Below are 20,947 nucleotides of genomic sequence, written 5' to 3' on the forward strand. Positions count from 1 at the left end.
CCACTACAAAATTTATCATGGCTAAAGGCCATGGTAGTGTGGCTGGAAACTAACATGATAGATGTTCCTCTGATTTCCTAGCCAGAGATCACCTTCTTAACCTGGGGGCTGTCAGCATTGGAGGACTGGAATGATGCAAGTATTGTTGGTAGGCCTTTCTGTTCTGTTACACATCATGATATTCCAGCACATGATATTTCTGTTGGAGCTTTCTATTGAGGGGGGGGGGGTCTGAAAATGGTTTACTTCTCACTGTTGAATCAAATTTATGTTGTAATCATTGACAGGAAAGATTTTCTGCTTCATGCTTGCCGAGTGGTTTTGAAACAAAACATATTAAGTGGATAATCTTAATGAAGCCATAATATGGTACTTCCTTCTCTTCTTCTACTTTCATCAGATAATCTATTAAGTAATTACCCTGAAGGTCTAATTTGCTTTGGTCTATTCCATAAAAAGCCTCCAATAGGGTAGAGCTCTATGGGTTGTACTGACAGAGGCTGGTGGACTGATTGATCTCATCAGTGTAAATTCTGCTGTACAGTAACATAAGCAAAATTGGTGTTACTTGCACTAGAGCACTTACTTTTGAGGTCTTGGTGGAGGAAGGGCGACAGCGCTAGGGAAATTTGAGGGAGAGACCAAATAACGAAAAGAATGTGAGTAAATGCAATTTATAGGTGCATACTTCCAGTGTGGGCCAAGCCATTCAGCACGTTAGACTGGTTTCTCAGTGTGGCATAGAAAGAGGCTCAGAAATCTAAATAGGTCATCAAGCAGGTATGTTGCCTTGTCTGCAAGTGTTCCTTACATCCCTCACCCCTCAATAGCAGAGCACAAAGGAATGGTATCTTTCCATAACACTACAAACAAACCTGTCCCTCTAGTTTCTTTCCATGGGTTCACAAAGCTAGATCTATCTGTAGTTTGTGATGGTTTTGGTGACCATCTTCTCTTAAAATGAAGATTACACAGATTATGGCCCAAGAGACTAATCACAACAGGTTCATGTTCTTTGTGTTTCTTTAGTTTCTCTTTCTGTTTATAATCCAGAAAGAGTAGTATTTAATTTAATTTGACTTCATGATTTCTCAAGTAAACTGAAAGGTGTGTTTGAAGTCCTCACATGGTACCATAAGGGAATAATACTCTGTGTCATCCGTACTGTTTCAAATGACTTGTTCTGTAGGTGTCTAAGACATACCTGAGAGCACTGTGATGAAAGGATATTTGGAACTGTATAGTAATAACCAGGGCTATTTTTGGGCAGGAACGCACAGGAACGGAGTTCCGGCTGGCTCCCAAGTTGGCCACGCCCAGCAGGAACTCATTAACATAATAGGCCACACCCAACAGCAGAAACTCATTAGGATTGGCTACATTAGGGGTGTGTGGCCTAACATGCAAAGGAGCTCCTGCTACAAAAAAGCCCTGTGTTTTGACAACAAACAAGGTAAACAGAATAACAAGCAAAAGGTGGGTGTGGCTGGATAACCACACTTCTGGTAACATGGGGGTGCAGCCTAATGTGCTAATGAGCTGTGCTGTCAGGGGCATGGCCTAATATGCTAATGAGTTTCTGCTGTTGGGTGTGGCTTATTATGCTAATGAGTTCCTGCTGGGCTTTTTCTACAAAAAGAGCCCTGGTAATAACGCATACTCTGACCTGGATGAGCCAGGCTAGGTCAGTCTCATCAAATCTTGGAAGTTAAGTAAGTTTGGCCTCGGTTAGTACTTGGATGGGAGATCACCAAGAAGTTCAGGATTGCTACACAGAGGCAGGCAATGGCAAACCACCTCTGTTCATCTCTTACTTAAAAAAAAACCCTGTGGGGTTGCCATAAGCCAGCCACTACTTGACGTAACTGTATCACAAATACAGTAGTGGTGCATAAGCTTTCAGAGTGATTAAGTGTTCTCACGGCACTGTGATGCTTGTATTGTAGGTGCTGAAGGTGCTTCCGTATTTTGCGTTCTGATCCTCTCTTTTCTTTCGTTGCAGCAGCCCATTGTGCCTGCTCACCCGATGGCTCCTCCCAGCCCGAGCATCACCAGCAGCAATAATAACAGCAGCAGTAGCAGCAACTCAGGATGGGATCAGCTAAGTAAAACAAACCTTTACATCAGAGGGCTGCCTCCAAACACCACTGACCAGGACTTGGTAAAGCTATGCCAACCGTAAGTATACGGCTTGAAATTGCGAAAAATTGTTTGTTTGCTTTTTAAGTTGCTATACATAAACATTTTGACCAGAACATGCAGACAGAAGACGGGCAGAACAATGTCTGTTAGGCTGATTTTTAAAAACAACCTTGAATGAGTGAGTTTACTATAGGTCAGTAGCAGGTCAAAACATGGAAGCTATCCTTGAAAATCTGTATGTTGCAGATCATCTTGAAGAACAGGTTAAGTACATGCAAGGCTATCGTTGGGATATTTTGTTTAAAGGGGGTGCTTTTAATGTTAAAGGAAGTAATTGTACTGCTCAGTTGTTGTTTTAAAAAAGCAGTTTTTCAGGTATTGGCTTTAAAACTTATTTGTACAGGCCTCTAGATAATTGCTTAGATCATCTTAGGCAAAATGTGGGTGTCAGTTAACTTCTTTCATCATAGTCCTTACAAACCAAAGCCAGGAAGATAAAACTTGGGCAGTCTTTGTCAAGTTTTTAAAAATGTTAATATATCATTTTATTGATCATGGAAAGTTAAACTTTTTGCCTTTTAGATTTTTTAAAGAGATCCTTAGCCTCTTAATGTGCTTTTAGCTGCCATTGGCACACTGAGTGGTTTGTACCACAACAGCAACTATCACATCCTGTACTTGAGAAAGGGGTGATATGATACAGCCTTTTCTGGTTAGATTTTAAAAGTACAGCTACATTAACTGAAGGTTGCAGTTTTGTTCGGGCTTTGTGGACCCAGCATGCTGGAGGATTGTTCTTGTGGCATTAGTGGGGCGGGGTTTGCAGAGGCTGTGGAAGGGATTCCACTACAGCAGGTGTCTTTCTACCAGTATTACACAGGCCACATGGCCACTTTTATGACCTGCTTTCTCAGCATGGCAGCTTGGAGGGCTAAGCAAGGTGTATATCTGACTCCTACCTCTTATTTCTTCTTGCTCATAGCTCTTGTATTATTTATAGCTACAACCAGTGACTTGGATTCAGTGGCAGTCCACACAGCAGGACTTCCCTCCCTGCTCCTGTGAGAAAGGGGATCCCCAGGAACAGTGCGGGAGGGGGTTGGAGGTCTGGATGGCCAACACCCATCTTGTTCCCACAATCTGATTCAGAAATATCAGAATTGACGTCTTTTAAGCATATCTCATAATTTGCTCTACTTTTTTGTTTGTTTGTTTCATTTGGGTAAAACTTTTGAGAACTGTGAACAATTTCCCATACTTGTAAATACATATTTGTTTGATTATATTGAATACTGAGCTCTGTGGACTCTTGCTTCACCCCCCTCCCCTTCCAGTTTAGTTATAAGTAGACAGAAGCCTTTTTGTGTTCTTTAATTATTGTCTGAAAGTGACTCATTTGATTTTATCTGGAACACAAAGAGTGCGGTGGCACAGTGCAGACTAACTAGCGTATTATGGCTTAATGGTTACCTATGAAAGCTCATGTCACACTAAACCATGCCTTCTCTAAGGTGCTGCCAGCAGGTTTGTCATCCTGCTGCAACAAAACTAGTTTCAAAAGCAAATGTTTTGCATTGTTCAGAGCATCTGGTAAGTGCCCAGTTTGACAGGTAGACAGGAATAAGAGTTGTAAGAGCTTTCAAATCAAAAGTTCCAGCAATTATTTTCAGCTGCTGGTAGTTCACCTGCAGAGTTGCTTTATAGAGGCTACATTCAGATATCTCAGTACCACTGTGATCCTGGTTACTTATTCTAAGAGCAAATGACCCAACAAGCCTTGGGACACCAAACTGGAATTTGGAAAACTTGTAGCTGGTTTATTAAACTACAGTCTGTAATAATCATGGTTTGTTGTAACATCTGAACTTACAAAACAGTGTGATAAGTAGTTTTGTCCTTTCTTGACTGCTTATTATGGACTGTAAGTAGTTTTATCCTTTTTTGACTGCTTATTATGGACTGTAATAAAGATGATGGGCTTTCTGTTGGGAGGTAGAAAATAAGCAAGAAGCAGACAAACCAGAGTTTATGCACAAACTTGGACTTGTTACTAATACCTGGTTGACTGACCACAGTTAGCTGCACAAACCACAGTTTAAACAAACCATTTTTGAGTGCAGCTGCAGAGTACGCACCTCCCTGCATGAAATTTTCTTACGGCATGCTATTCTAAATGAAAGTGGGTTAGAAGGAATAAACTTTCCTTTCCTTTTTCTGAAACGTCTATAGTGTGTAGCATTAGAGAAACGACTTTGTAACTACCTTCATTAACTAATCATTAAATGCAATTTAACTGATTCTAGTTTCAGAAGCTAAATTGCTACATTTGTGTAGATCTTAGTCTTCAGAATTCATTTGTTTCATCCGCTCATTGTTTCATTCTCTGCATTCAGTCAGCTTAGTTTTTGGCACTGAGTTCCTGGCAATGATAAACCTAAACATGTTTCCATTTTGATAAAAAAATTTAACTTCTGGGGAGTTCCTTGAGAGCATTCTTATCTGCTTGCAGAAATGTTACATTTGTATTTTCTGACTTGCAACAGGACAGTTAATTTTTTCCATTATTTTTTGTGCTGCGATTAATGTAGGGAAGAAACACATTTACAAGAGCAGAACATTTCTTTTTGCCAGTACGTTTCCTCTTTGGACTTTTTCCATGCTCTGGCTCTATTCATCTAGACTTCCTAGGCAATGTACCATTTGGCTTTCCCCTGCCAGGTTGGAACAGTCTTCAGTACAGTATATGTCAAAGACTCACCTGGGAAAGCAGATGTTTTCAGATGGCATTAGTGGAATTCTCACTGAAAATTGGGGAAATCTCCATTTTCAATAGATTGCCCTATTCTGAACTGCAGGTGTAGCAATCTGGTCCTAATTACAAAAACTAGCTCTTCTCTTCTTTCAGAGACAGATGCTTAGATGCCTGAAAGTTATTTTGTCAAGAAGGATGGTTTAAAATGCAGGATGATAGGAGACAACATCCTATTTGTGATCTTATTGAAACAAAAGGTGATTGAGGTGGAATACTGTTAGATGATTGACAGCTGCTTATTTGACATTTAGCCGTTGGCAGGTCTGACAGAAACAATGGCCGCTTTAGGATCTGGAATAAAACGGAGGCCAAAAAAAAGAAGAAGAAGAATCACATCCACTGAGTTGGATTCTGTGATTCTCTTCCATACCTTTCCATGAAGTTTTCTTTAAACAAAGACAGACCATTTCTCCATTAGAGAAAACCATTGTGGCATTAGAAGAAGTCTTTCTCTCTTGAAGGAGGACTTAACAAGAAAGACTCATAGGATCTAGCTTAGTGAAATAGAATAATAGAATTCAGTCCACTTTTTTCCTTGAGTTATGTCACTCCCCCCCCCCATTCCTTTACATACATCACTGTGGGTATGGGGAAACATTAAGAGGGGCAGCATTGCCAAGCATGTTGACCCTGCCTGAGAAAGATGGTGGCCCCTTCTTGGCACAGTGCCCTCTATTTATTCAGACTGTGTGTGTGTGGATTCCAACCCTGTGATCAGGAACATTTGAGAGACAGCCTTCTTAATCACCGGGACAAGGCCTGTGCGCAGTCTGCACACACAGGCACTGTACACCCAGAAGCAAATCTGTCTCCGTTCACTTGCTGTGCTCGAGTGCCTCTCCCTTTCCCCCACACATGTTGGCACTTTATACATGAATGTCATGCTTCCGACCTCATTCATAACCCCTTGCTTTCTGTGGTAAGAAACATAAAGAAGAGCAACTAGATTCGAGTTCAGTAGCACCTTAGAAACCAACAAGATTTGGGGGGTATAAGCTTTTGAGAGTCAAAGCTCCCTTTGTATCTGAAAATGTTGTTGGTCTGTAAGGTGCTGCTGGACTCGAGTCTAGCTGTTCTACTACAGACCAACATGGCTACCCTCCGACAGAAGAGCAGTTTCTGATACCTATATTTCCTATAATCCACTGTTGTACTGCTCCTTTATTAGTATTGTTTTGTTTAAATTTCACCTATTTGTTGCATCTGTTGCACCTGTTTCTTAAATCATCCCCTTGTTTCCTCTCTCCTGAACAGAAAATCATAATTAAGATAAAATAAAATAAAATACAGTGCTTGAAAAGAGGAAAACTTGTAGCTGGTTTATTAAACTACAGTCTGTAATAATCATGGTTTGTTGTAACATCTGAACTTACAAAACAGTGTGATAAGTAGTTTTGTCCTTTCTTGACTGCTTATTATGGACTGTAAGTAGTTTTATCCTTTTTTGACTGCTTATTGGAAAACTTGTAGCTGGTTTATTAAACTACAGTCTGTAATAATCATGGTTTGTTGTAACATCTGAACTTACAAAACAGTGTGATAAGTAGTTTTGTCCTTTCTTGACTGCTTATTATGGACTGTAAGTAGTTTTATCCTTTTTTGACTGCTTATTATGGACTGTAATAAGGATGATGGGCTTTCTGTCGGGAGGTAGAAAATAAGCAAGAAGCAGACAAACCAGAGTTTATGCACAAACTTGGACTTGTTACTAATACCTGGTTGACTGACCACAGTTAGCTGCACAAACCACAGTTTAAACAAACCATTTTTGAGTGCAGCTGCAGAGTACGCACCTCCCTGCATGAAATTTTCTTACGGCATGCTATTCTAAATGAAAGTGGGTTAGAAGGAATAAACTTTCCTTTCCTTTTTCTGAAACGTCTATAGTGTGTAGCATTAGAGAAACGACTTTGTAACTACCTTCATTAACTAATCATTAAATGCAATTTAACTGATTCTAGTTTCAGAAGCTAAATTGCTACATTTGTGTAGATCTTAGTCTTCAGAATTCATTTGTTTCATCCGCTCATTGTTTCATTCTCTGCATTCAGTCAGCTTAGTTTTTGGCACTGAGTTCCTGGCAATGATAAACCTAAACATGTTTCCATTTTGATAAAAAAATTTAACTTCTGGGGAGTTCCTTGAGAGCATTCTTATCTGCTTGCAGAAATGTTACATTTGTATTTTCTGACTTGCAACAGGACAGTTAATTTTTTCCATTATTTTTTGTGCTGCGATTAATGTAGGGAAGAAACACATTTACAAGAGCAGAACATTTCTTTTTGCCAGTACGTTTCCTCTTTGGACTTTTTCCATGCTCTGGCTCTATTCATCTAGACTTCCTAGGCAATGTACCATTTGGCTTTCCCCTGCCAGGTTGGAACAGTCTTCAGTACAGTATATGTCAAAGACTCACCTGGGAAAGCAGATGTTTTCAGATGGCATTAGTGGAATTCTCACTGAAAATTGGGGAAATCTCCATTTTCAATAGATTGCCCTATTCTGAACTGCAGGTGTAGCAATCTGGTCCTAATTACACTTATTCTAACTGGCAGGTGAAGAATCCTGTCCTAATTACAAAAACTAGCTCTTCTCTTCTTTCAGAGACAGATGCTTAGATGCCTGAAAGTTATTTTGTCAAGAAGGATGGTTTAAAATGCAGGATGATAGGAGACAACATCCTATTTGTGATCTTATTGAAACAAAAGGTGATTGAGGTGGAATACTGTTAGATGATTGACAGCTGCTTATTTGACATTTAGCCGTTGGCAGGTCTGACAGAAACAATGGCCGCTTTAGGATCTGGAATAAAACGGAGGCCAAAAAAAAGAAGAAGAAGAATCACATCCACTGAGTTGGATTCTGTGATTCTCTTCCATACCTTTCCATGAAGTTTTCTTTAAACAAAGACAGACCATTTCTCCATTAGAGAAAACCATTGTGGCATTAGAAGAAGTCTTTCTCTCTTGAAGGAGGACTTAACAAGAAAGACTCATAGGATCTAGCTTAGTGAAATAGAATAATAGAATTCAGTCCACTTTTTTCCTTGAGTTATGTCACACACACACCATTCCTTTACATACACATCACTGTGGGTATGGGGAAACATTAATAGAGGGGCAGCATTGCCAAGCATGTTGACCCTGCCTGAGAAAGATGGTGGCCCCTTCTTGGCACAGTGCCCTCTATTTATTCAGACTGTGTGTGTGTGGATTCCAACCCTGTGATCAGGAACATTTGAGAGACAGCCTTCTTAATCACCGGGACAAGGCCTGTGCGCAGTCTGCACACACAGGCACTGTACACCCAGAAGCAAATCTGTCTCCGTTCACTTGCTGTGCTCGAGTGCCTCTCCCTTTCCCCCACACATGCTGGCACTTTATACATGAATGTCATGCTTCCGACCTCATTCATAACCCCTTGCTTTCTGTGGTAAGAAACATAAAGAAGAGCAACTAGATTCGAGTTCAGTAGCACCTTAGAAACCAACAAGATTTGGGGGGTATAAGCTTTTGAGAGTCAAAGCTCCCTTTGTATCTGAAAATGTTGTTGGTCTGTAAGGTGCTGCTGGACTCGAGTCTAGCTGTTCTACTACAGACCAACATGGCTACCCTCCGACAGAAGAGCAGTTTCTGATATGTCTCTGTAATCATCAAAACACTCTGCTAGTATGAATTCCATTAGGATCAGAATCCAAGGCTATTTAAAGTTCTATTTAAGGCTAAGAAGTCTTACACAACAAATTTCTTCGTGGCACTGTTTTTTGCCTGGATACTGTTGGGTTAGAAATGAACATTTTAATATGGTGATATCCCCCCCCAATAAATCTTCATAGAGTTGCCCCTCCTCCTTTGTAAGGCAGATTATCCCATGCCTTCAGAACCTCACTTTGGATATTTCCATATTCCCATCTGCATTGGCCAGTGATATGAGACTGGAAGTGGAGGTAATATGCAGTGTAATGGCATTGTGGCACTGTGCAGTCATATGTTGCAGTGGAGTAAGTGAACATGTTGGAATGTTTCTATGGCCAGAAGGTTTTCCACATGTCGAGCATGGCCTTTTCATCTCCCCCCTCCCAGGATAGTGTTTCAGGGGGTATATTGAACTGCATTAGAAGACAAGAAAGTTACACTTCGCAGTCCAAAATCTTTCTGGCCACAGAAACATTCTGATGGATACAAGCTGTTGCTCATATTTAGGTGGAAGACAGGCCAGTGTATTTATGTGTTTTACTATGGCTGGAATAATTCTTTTGTGTATTAGAATGTAATGAAAGCAGGGCATTTGTGCTTTTAGGATAACTAGAGTTTAGTTTTGGGTGAGTAGCTGTTTTAGGGGCGAATGAATGAGAAATACTGTTGGCAAAGTGAACTTCCCAAACAGAGCCAGTTTGGTGTAGTGGTTAAGTGTGCGGACTCTAATCTGGGAGAACCGGGTTTGATTCCCCACTCCTCCACTTGCACCTGGCTGGATGACCTTGGGCAAGCCATAACTCTGGCACAGCTGTCCTTGAAAAAGAGCAGTTTCTGTCAAGAGTTCTCTTAGCCCCACCTACCTCACAGGGTGTCTGTTGTGGGGAGGGGAAGGGAAAGGAGTTTGTAAGCCGCTCTGAGACTCCAAGTGAAGGGCGGGGTATAAATCCAATCTCCTCCTCCTCCTCCTGCAAACTAGTTTCCAGTGTGGCCTGATCCTGTATCGAGATCTTGTGTAAGTTGTTGAAAAATGCATTATTTACATGCTCAATTTAACATACACAATAGAAAACTGTGCTAGCATTTCCAAATATAAAATACATTACCAAGCAGAAGGTTTGATCTGGAGTGTGGATTGGATTAAAAACCCAAGACAAAGAATAATAAAACTTGAATCAGCAGACTTAGACAAATTAGAATTAGCAGACTTGATTATGAATCAAGAAATCATCTATAAAAGTAGTCATATAATCAGAGATGGACTTTTGAGAATATGGTTTGCACACCAGAATTTATTGAGCCCCCCAAACTCTCCACTCATGTCCCCAGTAGAAGCCTACCACAATAAAAATACGAGAAATAAATGATTTTTTAAAACATATAATAATATGGTAAACACTATGGGGAAACTTAAACCTTGGCGAGATATCAGAGATGAAGGAATTAAAATTCAATGCTTAACCATATTACCAATCAGCTTCAAGACTAAAGAAGATTATCAACATGGAAGGTGGAACTTTAAGAGAGATGACAAATTTGAACAATTGATTACAAACAAAAAGAATTTATTACAGTGAATATATAAGTTATCACTTCAGTTTGAAGCAGAAGAAGCACAAGTAAAAAAATGCATGATTAAATTATTACAGAACTTTAGAGAGCAAATACCTATGCAACAATGGGAATAACTATGGGTTAAAGGAATTAAGTTCACAGGCAGTCAGGCATTAGGAGAAAATTGGTATAAAATGTTTTTTAGATGGCGTATTACACCGAAGGATGTTGAAAAAGTAGACAGAATCTACAAAGGAAAATGTTGGAAATGTCAAGACATAGATGGAACTTTTTCCCATATTTAGTAGACTTGTGAAAAGGCAAAAAGATATTAGAAGGAAATACATGGGAAAATGTAGAATATATTTAAAATTCCCAGTGGAAGCGAAGAACATGCTATTAGGAATACTACCTAACAAATTACCAAGATTTTTGGAAGGGATATTTGAATATATGGTGACAGTGGCTAGAATCATTTATGCAGCAAAATGGAAACCAGAGGTTTGTCCACGCTTAGAAGAATGGGAAAATAAACTTGCTGACTAGGTAGGAGTGGTAAAATTAGCAGCTTATCTGAGAAACAGATCAATTTCAGAATTTGAGGAGAGAGTGTGTTTATTATGCTTGTTATGTAACAGCGTTGGTGTTTAGTCATGCCGGCCACATGACCACGGAAATGTCTTCGGACAGCGCTGGCTCTTCGGCTTTGAAACTGAGATGAGCACCGCAACCCTAGAGTCGGATTCGGCTGGCTTTCGAGCAAGGGAACCTTACCTTACCTATGTACACAGGAGATAAATTTAAAATGAGAAACAGTTAAAAATTAGAATGAAGAACAGTTTAAAAATTGTATATAAATATATTGCAAAGCAGATGAAGGTACTATAAGATAAAGCTGAATGAGAACTAGTTCTAATTATAAATGTTCAAGGAGTAAGGCCCGTTGTGGGAAGCAATACAACAAGCTCTAGAAGGAAGCAGAGGGAAAGGGAAAATAGAGGGAGGCAAGCCATGTTTATTTCCTTCTGCTTAGCTATAAGGCAGAGCTGTCTCAAGTCATTTTGCTACCCCAAGTGGGTAGTATGGGAGGACAGCCTCATGGTAACAGGTATGGTTCCCTCCACCCCTGATTTATGTTGATTTGGAGCTATGCAGTGGCAGCTAAAGTAGAAAAGCACCTCCTCCTATGCCATGTCTTCTGGGTTCCCAGAGTCTGGAAAACCATTCCATAGCCACAGTGTTGCCAACTCTGGGTTGGGAAATACCTGTAGGTTTGAGGGGTAGACCCTGGGGAGGGGAGGGTTTGGGGTGGGGAGGGACCTCAGCAGGATATAATGCCATAGAGTGCACTTCCCAAAGCAGCCATTGTCATCTGGACATCAGTTACAATAGCTGGAGATCTCCAGGTGCTGCCTGGAGGTTGGCTTATGTTACATTGCAGCTATGCAGTGGCAGCTAAGGTAGAAAAGCACTTCCTCCTATGCCATGTTTTCTGGGTTCCAAGGGTCTGGAAAGTGGTTCCATAGCCAATTACACGGTTGCCAACTTTGGGTTGGGAAATACCTGGAGATTTGAGGGGTAGAGCCTGGGGAGGGCAGGGTTTGAGGTGGGGAGGGACTTCAGCAGGGTATAATGCCATAGAGTCCACTGCCCAAAGCAGCCATTGTCTGTTGGAATTTTCAGTTGCATAACATGCCTCATAGGGGAGAGGAGAATGGGTAACAATGGTTACCACTCTCCAGGTGAGGGCTACAGATAACTCAAACATACAAATGCTCTTCAGGTAGCACAGATCAGTCCCTCTGGAGAAAACAGTGGACTCTGTCATTAAACCCTGCTGAGGTCGCCACAGGAAACTGACACTGTTTGCCCAAAGCCAGAGCACTCTCCCAGAGCCTCTTTCTAGATCCCGTTGTATTTATTTCCGCAACGGGCATTATTTCTAGTTATATATAAGGAGAGATAAGGAAACAAAATATTCTTTTTAGATATATAATGGAATTTTCCTTAATAATAAAAGTTATTATAGATAGTAAATAGAATGATGAAATATGCAATATAGAACATGCAGTTATGATGAAATTAACAATATAGTTGTAAAATAGATCAATAATAAAATTTGAAATTTAAAAGCTTTGAAGTAAGGATTATTGTACTTTATAGATAATGTTCCAAAAGTTGAGGAGAAACCATTTTTATTTTTTGATATATTTTGCAACGTGCAATAATTTTAGAGATACCTGATTTGTTATATAATCCCTTTCTTGCCATTTAGAACCTTATTATAATACTGCTGTCGTGAGTGTCATGTAAACGTTTAACTGAATTACAGTGAGAAAAGCAGCTGGTTTTAAAGTAATAACATTAGTGTTATAATTACTGTTGCAGATCATTCTGCTCTTCTAGGATAGATGAAATAATGGACTATGGTCTGGTAATAGCTGGCTTTATATTGCATTCACTGAAGAAACTGTAAATATGTTGGGATGTGGCACATCTTCCCTGACATGGATAGCCCATGCTAGTCCGATCTTGTCAGATCTTGGAAGCTAAGCATGGTCAGGCCTCGCTAGTATTGGATGGGAGACCTCCAAAGAATACCAGGGTCATGATGCAGAAGCAAGCAAACCACCCTGAACACCTTTTTCCGTCAAAACCCTACAAGGTTGCAATAAGTCAGCTGTGACTTGATGGCACTTCCCACCACCACATGGCGCATATCTAGCTTTAGAAAATTAATTGTTAAGTCCTTCAATGGACTTAGAAAGGTGTAATTCTGCTTAGGATGGTACCATAAAGGTTGTAAAACTACAGGAAGTTAAAACTTCTTCGTAAGTAAGTATTTGAAGCAAATACTCACTCGGGGAGGGCGGAGTAAAAATGTCAAAAATAAATAAATAAACAATTACAGCAAATAGCAGTGTTTTCAAATCATTCAGCAGTCCAGTAAAGATTTTCTATTTCTGTATATTGAAATAGTGCCACAGAAGTTCAATATTTTCTCAGTTATTATGTGCCGAGGTACATTATATGTAGGATTGATCAGTCAAAAAATTTGGTCAGTTGGGCATTTGCTTTATTAGAACAACAGAGATAAGTTGTTTGATAGCTTTTTTTGTGTTTAACATTACTATCTTGTTGGGAAATAACTTTTAAAAAAATGTTTAAAATCATGTTAGGTAAAGTATCTGTAATAGTGAATGAAAGATTAAACAGTTATTTCTGGGTTTTTAAATGCTGGAACGTAAAGGCCCTGTTCCTGTTTTAAAATCAGAGCACCTACATACCCCAAAGCACCTTGGTGAAACTAATAAAACAGCAGCAGTACTTAGCCACAGCGATATTTTTAACATATGCCTGTCTGATTCTAACATCACAAAATATAAACTTTACCAAAGTATCTTGCCTATCATTGCAAGCAAAAAGATACAACAGATGGAAGCTGGAAGTCACGTGAACAGCAAGGAAACTTGCTCAATAAAGGCAATATATATTTAGCTGTTATAGACAGGGCTCTTTTTGTAGAAAAAGCCCAGCAGGAACTCATTAGCATAATAGGCCACACCCAACAGCAGGAACTCATTAGCATATTGGGCCACACCCCTGACAGCACAGCTCATTAGCACATTAGGCCGCACCCCCATGTTACCAGAAGTGTGGTTATCCAGCCACACCCACCTTTTGCTTCTTATTCTGTTTACCTTGTTTGTTGTCAAAACCCAGGGCTTTTTTGTAGCAGGAACTCCTTTGCATGTTAGGCCACACACCCCTAATGTAGCCAATCCTAATGAGTTTCTGCTGTTGGGTGTGGCCTATTATGCTAATGAGTTCCTGCTGGGCGTGGCCAACTTGGGAGCCAGCCGGAACTCCGTTCCTGTGCGTTCCTCCCCGGAACTCTGTTCCTGTGCGTTCCTGCCCAAAAATAGCCCTGGTTATAGATGAATACAAGTTACAACTAAGTACAAAGTGAGGTAAAGTTTCAATTACAGCACTACTACAAGGGCAGTGTCTCTGGGGACAGCTAATACGGACCTGGCAATTTGCATTTACTCTAACGAAGAAAAAGAGTTGATGAAAATTGGGACTGTTAGAAAAGTAAAATAACTTGGCAAAACAGGAAAAGGTCCAACTCCAGAGTTTTAAAGTTTTGTTTAAAGATAATTGCAAAAAAGAAAAAGTAATAATTAAACACACAATTGAGCTTCAAAAGTAGCTGCAGTGTGAAAGAATACAGTTACTGAAAACATTTCTGTATAGGTAGTACTGCTCGTAACATCTGCAGGACTGGGAGGAAAACAGATCTTATTCCTGCCTTCAAAAAAGAAAGGTTTCCAAAAAGGAAAGCTACTTCCTGCATAGAGACATTCTTATCCCAGAAGATTACTTGACTATAGTCAATATGATGCTGTTTGTCCAATGTATTAACCATAGTTGCTCTTGTTATCATTTTCTGCATAAGCCTAAGATCTTGTAATGATTGTTACTGTGAACTAGTGCATGTGTGTTGGGGGACACTTCTAGACATGGAAATATTGCAGGGAAAAGGAAAGGGGGAAGGTTTTAATCCTCTTTTCATTACTGTATAATTTTGAAAAGTTAGAGCATGCTGCCACTTTGAAAAACTTGGGAATAATCCATGGGGGATCTGATCACATGGTTTCCAGTGGTCTCGTCCTTTGCTATCACAGGGTGCTTCCATTGTTCCAGTCATTTAAGATGATCACAAACTGGCGTGTGTTTCTGCATGACTCACACGTTTGGGTGTGCCTCCTGATGGAATCACTTCTACAGCAGTGAGTCATGGAAATGAAGTGAGCAGCCCTCTCTGGATGTGAGTAATTCTGTATCTTCCCTCTGAATCAGGAGTAATTGAATGACCCAGTCACTCCCAGTTCAGTGTTGCCTTCCCCCAGCTGAAGTTAGCAAGGATAGGGCACTAGGCCTTGCAGGAATACTGTAGGTGCCTTCCCTTGAGAAGGTGGGGGGGTTAGTTTTTCTGAAACACTAGAATTTGTATGAAAAAATGGAATTTAGATTCTCAGGATGCTAAAATATTTGCTCTGTAAATACCATGATCTCAAAGTGCCATTGCGGAACAGTTTGCAGCCTTGCAGAGGTCTCTGAACAGGTAGAGTTCTGGTCATTCTATCAGTTCTGCTTTCCCTTACCTGTCCCAGTGGGTATGCTTCAGTATTTGATTCACACGGATGGCAGGTTTGCCACACTAGCAATTTATTGCATGCGTGGGGGTATAGTTATCTTTTAAAAACACATCTTTTGAAGCTTGGTTTACTGAAAACAGCTTTTAAAATATATGTCAAAAGCAACAGCAGCTGTGCTTAATGCCACTGGCTTGTCAGTTGAACGAACATGAAGGAAGCCCCGTGTAACTACATCAAATCATTTAACTGTCCAGAAAAGCTCAGAAAACCTGATACATTTACCATTCTCCAAATTCCTTCTTTCCACATCCCTATCAACTCTCCTTTCAACTTGTGGTTCATTGTGCAACTTGTGCAAACTAGATCATGGAGTGGGACATGTGAATTGTCTTTGTCCAGAAATGTTATTGGCACCCTAAACCACCATGATGACCATAATTACCACTGTTGAGGTTACTTCTGTTTTTGCCTTCCAGTTAAATCTTCTGATGACATACCATTAATGGCATTAACCTTTGTTACTCGGGGGGAATTCGTCGCCAATCGGACGGCTAAAATGGATATTGTTGGCTATCACTTGGTTGAGAAGGAATCTTGCTTTCAGTTCTGTGCAGAAATACATTGCTGTCATATGGATACAAACATCTTCTCCTTAGTTACCCTGCCCAGTATTTCCCTTCATGCCACTTCACTGAAAGCAGAAGATACCAGCAGAGAAAGAGGAAACTGTAGAATGGGAACATTTCCAAACCATAGTCATTGATTGTCCTGGGTAGGGCAATAATGGGGAGCAGATTGTGTAGTATTTCTGGGTCCACAGGTGAAGACTTGACCAAATAAGGAATGGCTTAAAACAATAGCTACAGCAAAACATCTTGATACGCAGTTGCTAAGCCTTGCTATGGAGCAGACTCTGGAAATATGATCTTAGGACAGTGGGTAGCCCCTGTTTGTTTGTCATCTGAGGTCTACCAAATCAAGGTACAGAGGAGTGTTTCTTCTGCCCATGGTAATCTTCTGCCTAATAGTAAATGTGACAGTCATTTTATATGCGCACCTGAACGTGTCACCTAGCTCTCTCTTCCATCTATTAGTAGGCACAAGCAGGGGACCCACAAGGAGCTGTGAATGGAGAAAATCTAATTTTCTTCTCTACCACTGTTTCCTCTCTTCCTTCCCTGAAAGCTCCCATGGCTTCTCCCCTTCTCCTGCTTCCTTCTCTCCTTCTGTCCCACCAGCCCACCTACCTTTATCTGTCCCCATCTTCAGCTTTTCCTCCTTCTCTTCCCCTGACCACCTTTACCTGGGAAAACTATTGCTCAGTTGCACAGTGCCAGTCACTAGGTTGGGCCAAGTTGTGTGGGTGGGGGACTTGCAAGGTAGGACCTGATTTTTCCCTGTATCCCCCTTCCCCACACTATTTCCTCTTTCCTTCCTCCTGGCAACCCCTACATACTCACTTTCCCTGCTTCCTTTTCTCTTTCGCACCAAACAACCAACTTATCTACCTACCTTTTATCTGCCCCCTATCTTCAGCTATACTTAGGCCCCGGTCATACGGGCCGGAAAATGCGGGGGGGAAGCGTGGCTGTTTACCCCAGGGCAAAATAACGTGCGGTTGCGCGAGCAGACGTCCTGTGGAGGTCCCGTGGTTAGGGGGGAGGTGCCGATCACAGGACAATCCTGCAGCGCTGCAAAGAAGCGGGGCAAATGGGGTTGTGGGGTTTTTTTAAACTAAAGTGTGTGCATGCTCCGTTGGGTGCTTGTGCGCATCCGTGGAGACTTGGGGAAAAAACCCTTTTTGCGAGGGGACATGGGCGGGCGCCGGAACTACCACCGGAAACGCGATCAGATGCCCGCCCATGCCCTGCGGTTTCCGGAAACTAGTACTTCGGAGGTACTAGTTTTTTACAGCGCATCTTCGGAGTGAAGCCTCGGGTGAGCCACGGGAGCACTACACTTCCCAGATGTGGCGGTGAGATCGCGCCCGGAAAATCCGCCTATCTTCCATCTCTCTAGCGTGCCTAATGCTCCGTGTGACCGCAGCCTTATTTCATTTATACCCTGCCTTTCACAGCGGTGATGCAAAGCAGCTTATATCATTTGCATTTTATCCTCATAATAGCCATGTGAAGTAAGCTAGGCTGAGTTATGTGTGAGTGGCCTAAAATCACCCATTGAGCTTCCATGGCAGAGTGGTGATTCATGCCTAGATCTCCCTAATCTGCAGCTGTCACCACTACACCACACTGACTTTTGGGGGGCAAGCTGCTGTTCAAACAGTAGCAAGCAACCAGTCTTGGTTGAGTCATACAGGTCACTTGGTAGTGAGTTGCAGATCACTTGATAGTGAACCAAGTGTGATGTAGTGGTTATGAGTGGTGGACTCTAATCTGGAGAACCGTGTTCACTTCTGCACTCATCCACGTGAGGCCTGCTTGGTAACCTTGGGCTAGTCATAGTTCTCGCAGAACTCTTTCAGCCCCACCTGCTTCACAAGGTGCTTGTTGCAGGAAGAGGAAGGTAAGGCGATTGTAAGCCGCTTTGAGACTCCTTAAGGTAGAGAAGAGTGGGGTATGAAAACCAACCCTTCTTCATCTTCTTCTACTTGGTATTGAGTTGCCTGGTGGTTGCTGCCAGGCCTGGTCCCATGAGTCATCCATCAAAGGCAGCCCTGGAGAGAGCCCTGTCCCCTCCCCCTGCCTTTTACTTTCAGAAATAAAGACTGGAAGCCTGGCAGTACGGTGTGTCTGCCTAGCAACTGCCACTGAGGGCATTCAATTCTTAAAGCTACAGGTGCTGCTTCTATTGCAGGGGAGGGGGAATAATTTCCCTTTTTACAATTTCAGAATTTTCTGCAAACCTGGGACTTTTTCAGGATTGTAGAATGATATGTCTTGTGTGTCTTCAAACTCTGGCTTTAAGTATCCACAGATTTGGCCATTTTTAGAATTAGACATATTGATGATGTCAGAAAGTGTAGCATTCCTTTTTTGGATGTATGTGTTTTGAACATTAAGAGGCTTGGACTGCAGTCACACATACTAAATAATCCACTTTCAATGCACTTTCCAACTGGATTTTGCCAGTTCACACAGTAAAATCCAGTTGGAAAGTGTATTGAAAGTGGATTATTTTGTTCCAGGTGGTCAGCCAGGTTGGTCTGAAGCACATGAAAGCTCATACCTTCAATAAACCTTTGCTGGTCTTAAAGGTGTCACTGAACTGTGGATTATTTTGTGTGTGAGATTGCAACCTAAGAGTCTCTATTGCAGTGAAGCATATGCAGTGTTTCTGTTTAGAGGTCCTGAATAATGATGTGGAAAGGGGAAACTTGGTTTGTGTTTCTCTGAACCATTTCAGAAGTATGACTCTTGACCTAGATTTTAGGGGGATTTTTGCAAGTCATTTAAATGTTCTTAAAAGTTCAGTATTCTAAAGCAGCTTCTGATGCCTTTATAATAATAATAATTTCTAAAAGCTTTTCTAGATTATTGAAGACTTCTCTACATGCTGAATTGGGGAAAATGTGCTCCTTTTATTTAAATAACTCAAGAAGTGAATTCTTTTATGGTGTTAATTTTCATACTTTGTATAAATTCTCTTTTGATCTTGATAAATGTATTTAAATAGAATCTTATTATATGTTGCAGCTAATATTGTACTTTATACTTGGACGTCTTGGTTGAATAATTCTGCTAGTTTGTAAAATTCTGGTAGCATAGCTTTACTTAGTCATCATAATTTAAATCACTACTGACCAGGAGAATGGTGCTTCCCTTAAGTAGGCTTGTACATGAATCATGTTGTTGTTTCATCTAGAATGTTGTGTTGAAGTAGCTGTCACAGAGACCTGAGTTGAATGAGTGCTGGGTTCACTCCCAATCTCTTCGCACTCTATTGTTATAGAGAAAAGAACAGAACCCACGAAGGCCAGCAGGACACTAACTAAAATGTACACGTCATCAGAGCTTCTCTCAAAGAAGGAGACCAAGATTGACAGGAAAACCTTATTTTATTTCATTTTTTGTTATTTGATACGTTTAGAGATTGTTATGGCATTCCAGGAAGTTCACAACTCAAAGTATCACTTATAATGTAGCACACTCAACAGAGAAGGAAAGGGGGACAGAGAGGGAAGAGGGGAACAAAAGGAACCAGGAGGAAAGGCAGGATATAAATGTTTTAATAAATAAATATTCAGGCACTACAGTTCTCGTATGCTTTGAGGAGAGAGGCCAAGAACAAATGAGCAAATCCCTTTCTTTCTGTTAGGTCTGCTTGGGCACCAAAACATGTAAAACTCAGTACATAAAACAGTTGGAGGTCTAAATCATCTTTGCACCAATCCTCATTCTAGGAAAAGACTCAATGTTAAAAGTATGGGTAAAATAATTATTTGGGACTGGTGCCTAAAAGAAAGGTATTTAGGCACTAGGTGAGCCTTACAGGTGAGGATATTCCAGAGGCAAGGTGCCACCACTGGAAAACCCCTCTCTCTGGTTGCCCCCTGACTTGCCTCCGTGGTCAAGAACACAGTGAGTAAACAGTTTGTAAGGAGGATCTTGACTGGACTGGAGGACGCAGTCTTTCAAGTGTCTTGGCTAGAGATGGGCACGAACCCAAAAAATCTTGTTCAGTTCAGGATTTGGGTGGTTCCTGAACCGAGCCAAAAAATGCCTGAACTGGCCAGTTTGGATCCCTTCTTGTTCAGTTCAGGGTTTGGGTGGTGCCTGAACTGGCCAGTTTGGATCCCCCTTTCCACAGCCAGGAGAAAGGGGGGATCACCCGGGAAGGGTTAAATGGCTGGCAGCTGTTTCAGTGGTCCTTTCACTCCCCATCACTTCCAAGCAGGAGGAAGCGAAATGGAGTACTGAAATGGTCGGCAGCCATTTAAACCTAACCACATGGTATGTCTGCCTGTCAGGTGTTAGGTGTAAGTGGCGGGAACCACTAAACCCATCTGTTTCACTTCCCCTGCTTTGAAGTGGGAGGAGGTGAATGGAGCAGGGTAGGTGTGCCCATCCACTGGTAGGCTGAAATGGCTGGTAGTAATTTATACCTAACAGCACGGTGGGTCCGCCTGTCAGCTTTTAGGTATAAATGGCTGGCAGCCATTAAACCTGTCTGTTTTGCTTCCCCTTGCTTTGAAGCAGAGCACTGAAATGGCTTTCAAGGTGACCTGTGGACCCCTGCCACTCAGCTTTTAGGTTTAAATGGCCCGAGTAGCCAAACCAAACCAGACAGAAGTTCAGGAAATGTTCAGTGAAGGTGCCTTCTCTGAACATAGGTTTGGGGGCCTCGAACTGGGCCAAGTTCGTGCTGAATTCTGGCTTGTTAACCTGTTTGTGCCCATCCCTAATCATGGCCCCGAGTTGAATAGTATTTTAAAGGTAAGAACCAGGAAACAGATGGGGTGATATGATCTCTGAATCCAGTTCCCAGCAGTAGCCTAACTGTTGCTTTTTGGACCAGCTGAAGTTTCCAGACAATTTTCAAAGGCAGCCCCATTGACTTTGCTTGCTTTCAGTATAATTCATTAGCTCTAGCAGTTTACTTGGATTTTCCATCATTTTAAAAAT

At 41.3% G+C, this 20,947-nt stretch overlaps 1 protein-coding gene across 5 annotated transcripts in view; it reads left to right on the plus strand.

The window, feature by feature from the left end:
- Positions 1-20,947, plus strand: part of RBMS1 (RNA binding motif, single stranded interacting protein 1) — a 201,444-nt gene that overhangs the window by 103,466 nt on the left and 77,031 nt on the right. For 4 of the 5 annotated variants that reach the window (XM_015429644.1, XM_015429645.1, XM_015429641.1 and 1 more), the window contains exon 2: positions 2,003-2,178. In XM_015429644.1, the coding sequence (XP_015285130.1) occupies positions 2,003-2,178 (176 nt within the window). The remainder of the gene's footprint in view (positions 1-2,002; positions 2,179-20,947) is intronic. The other variant, XM_015429642.1, reaches the window with a different exon arrangement.

Source organism: Gekko japonicus, unplaced genomic scaffold (assembly GCF_001447785.1).
Source record: "Gekko japonicus isolate JY-2015 unplaced genomic scaffold, Gekko_japonicus_V1.1 scaffold590, whole genome shotgun sequence".
NCBI classification, from domain to species: Eukaryota; Metazoa; Chordata; class Lepidosauria; order Squamata; family Gekkonidae; genus Gekko; species Gekko japonicus.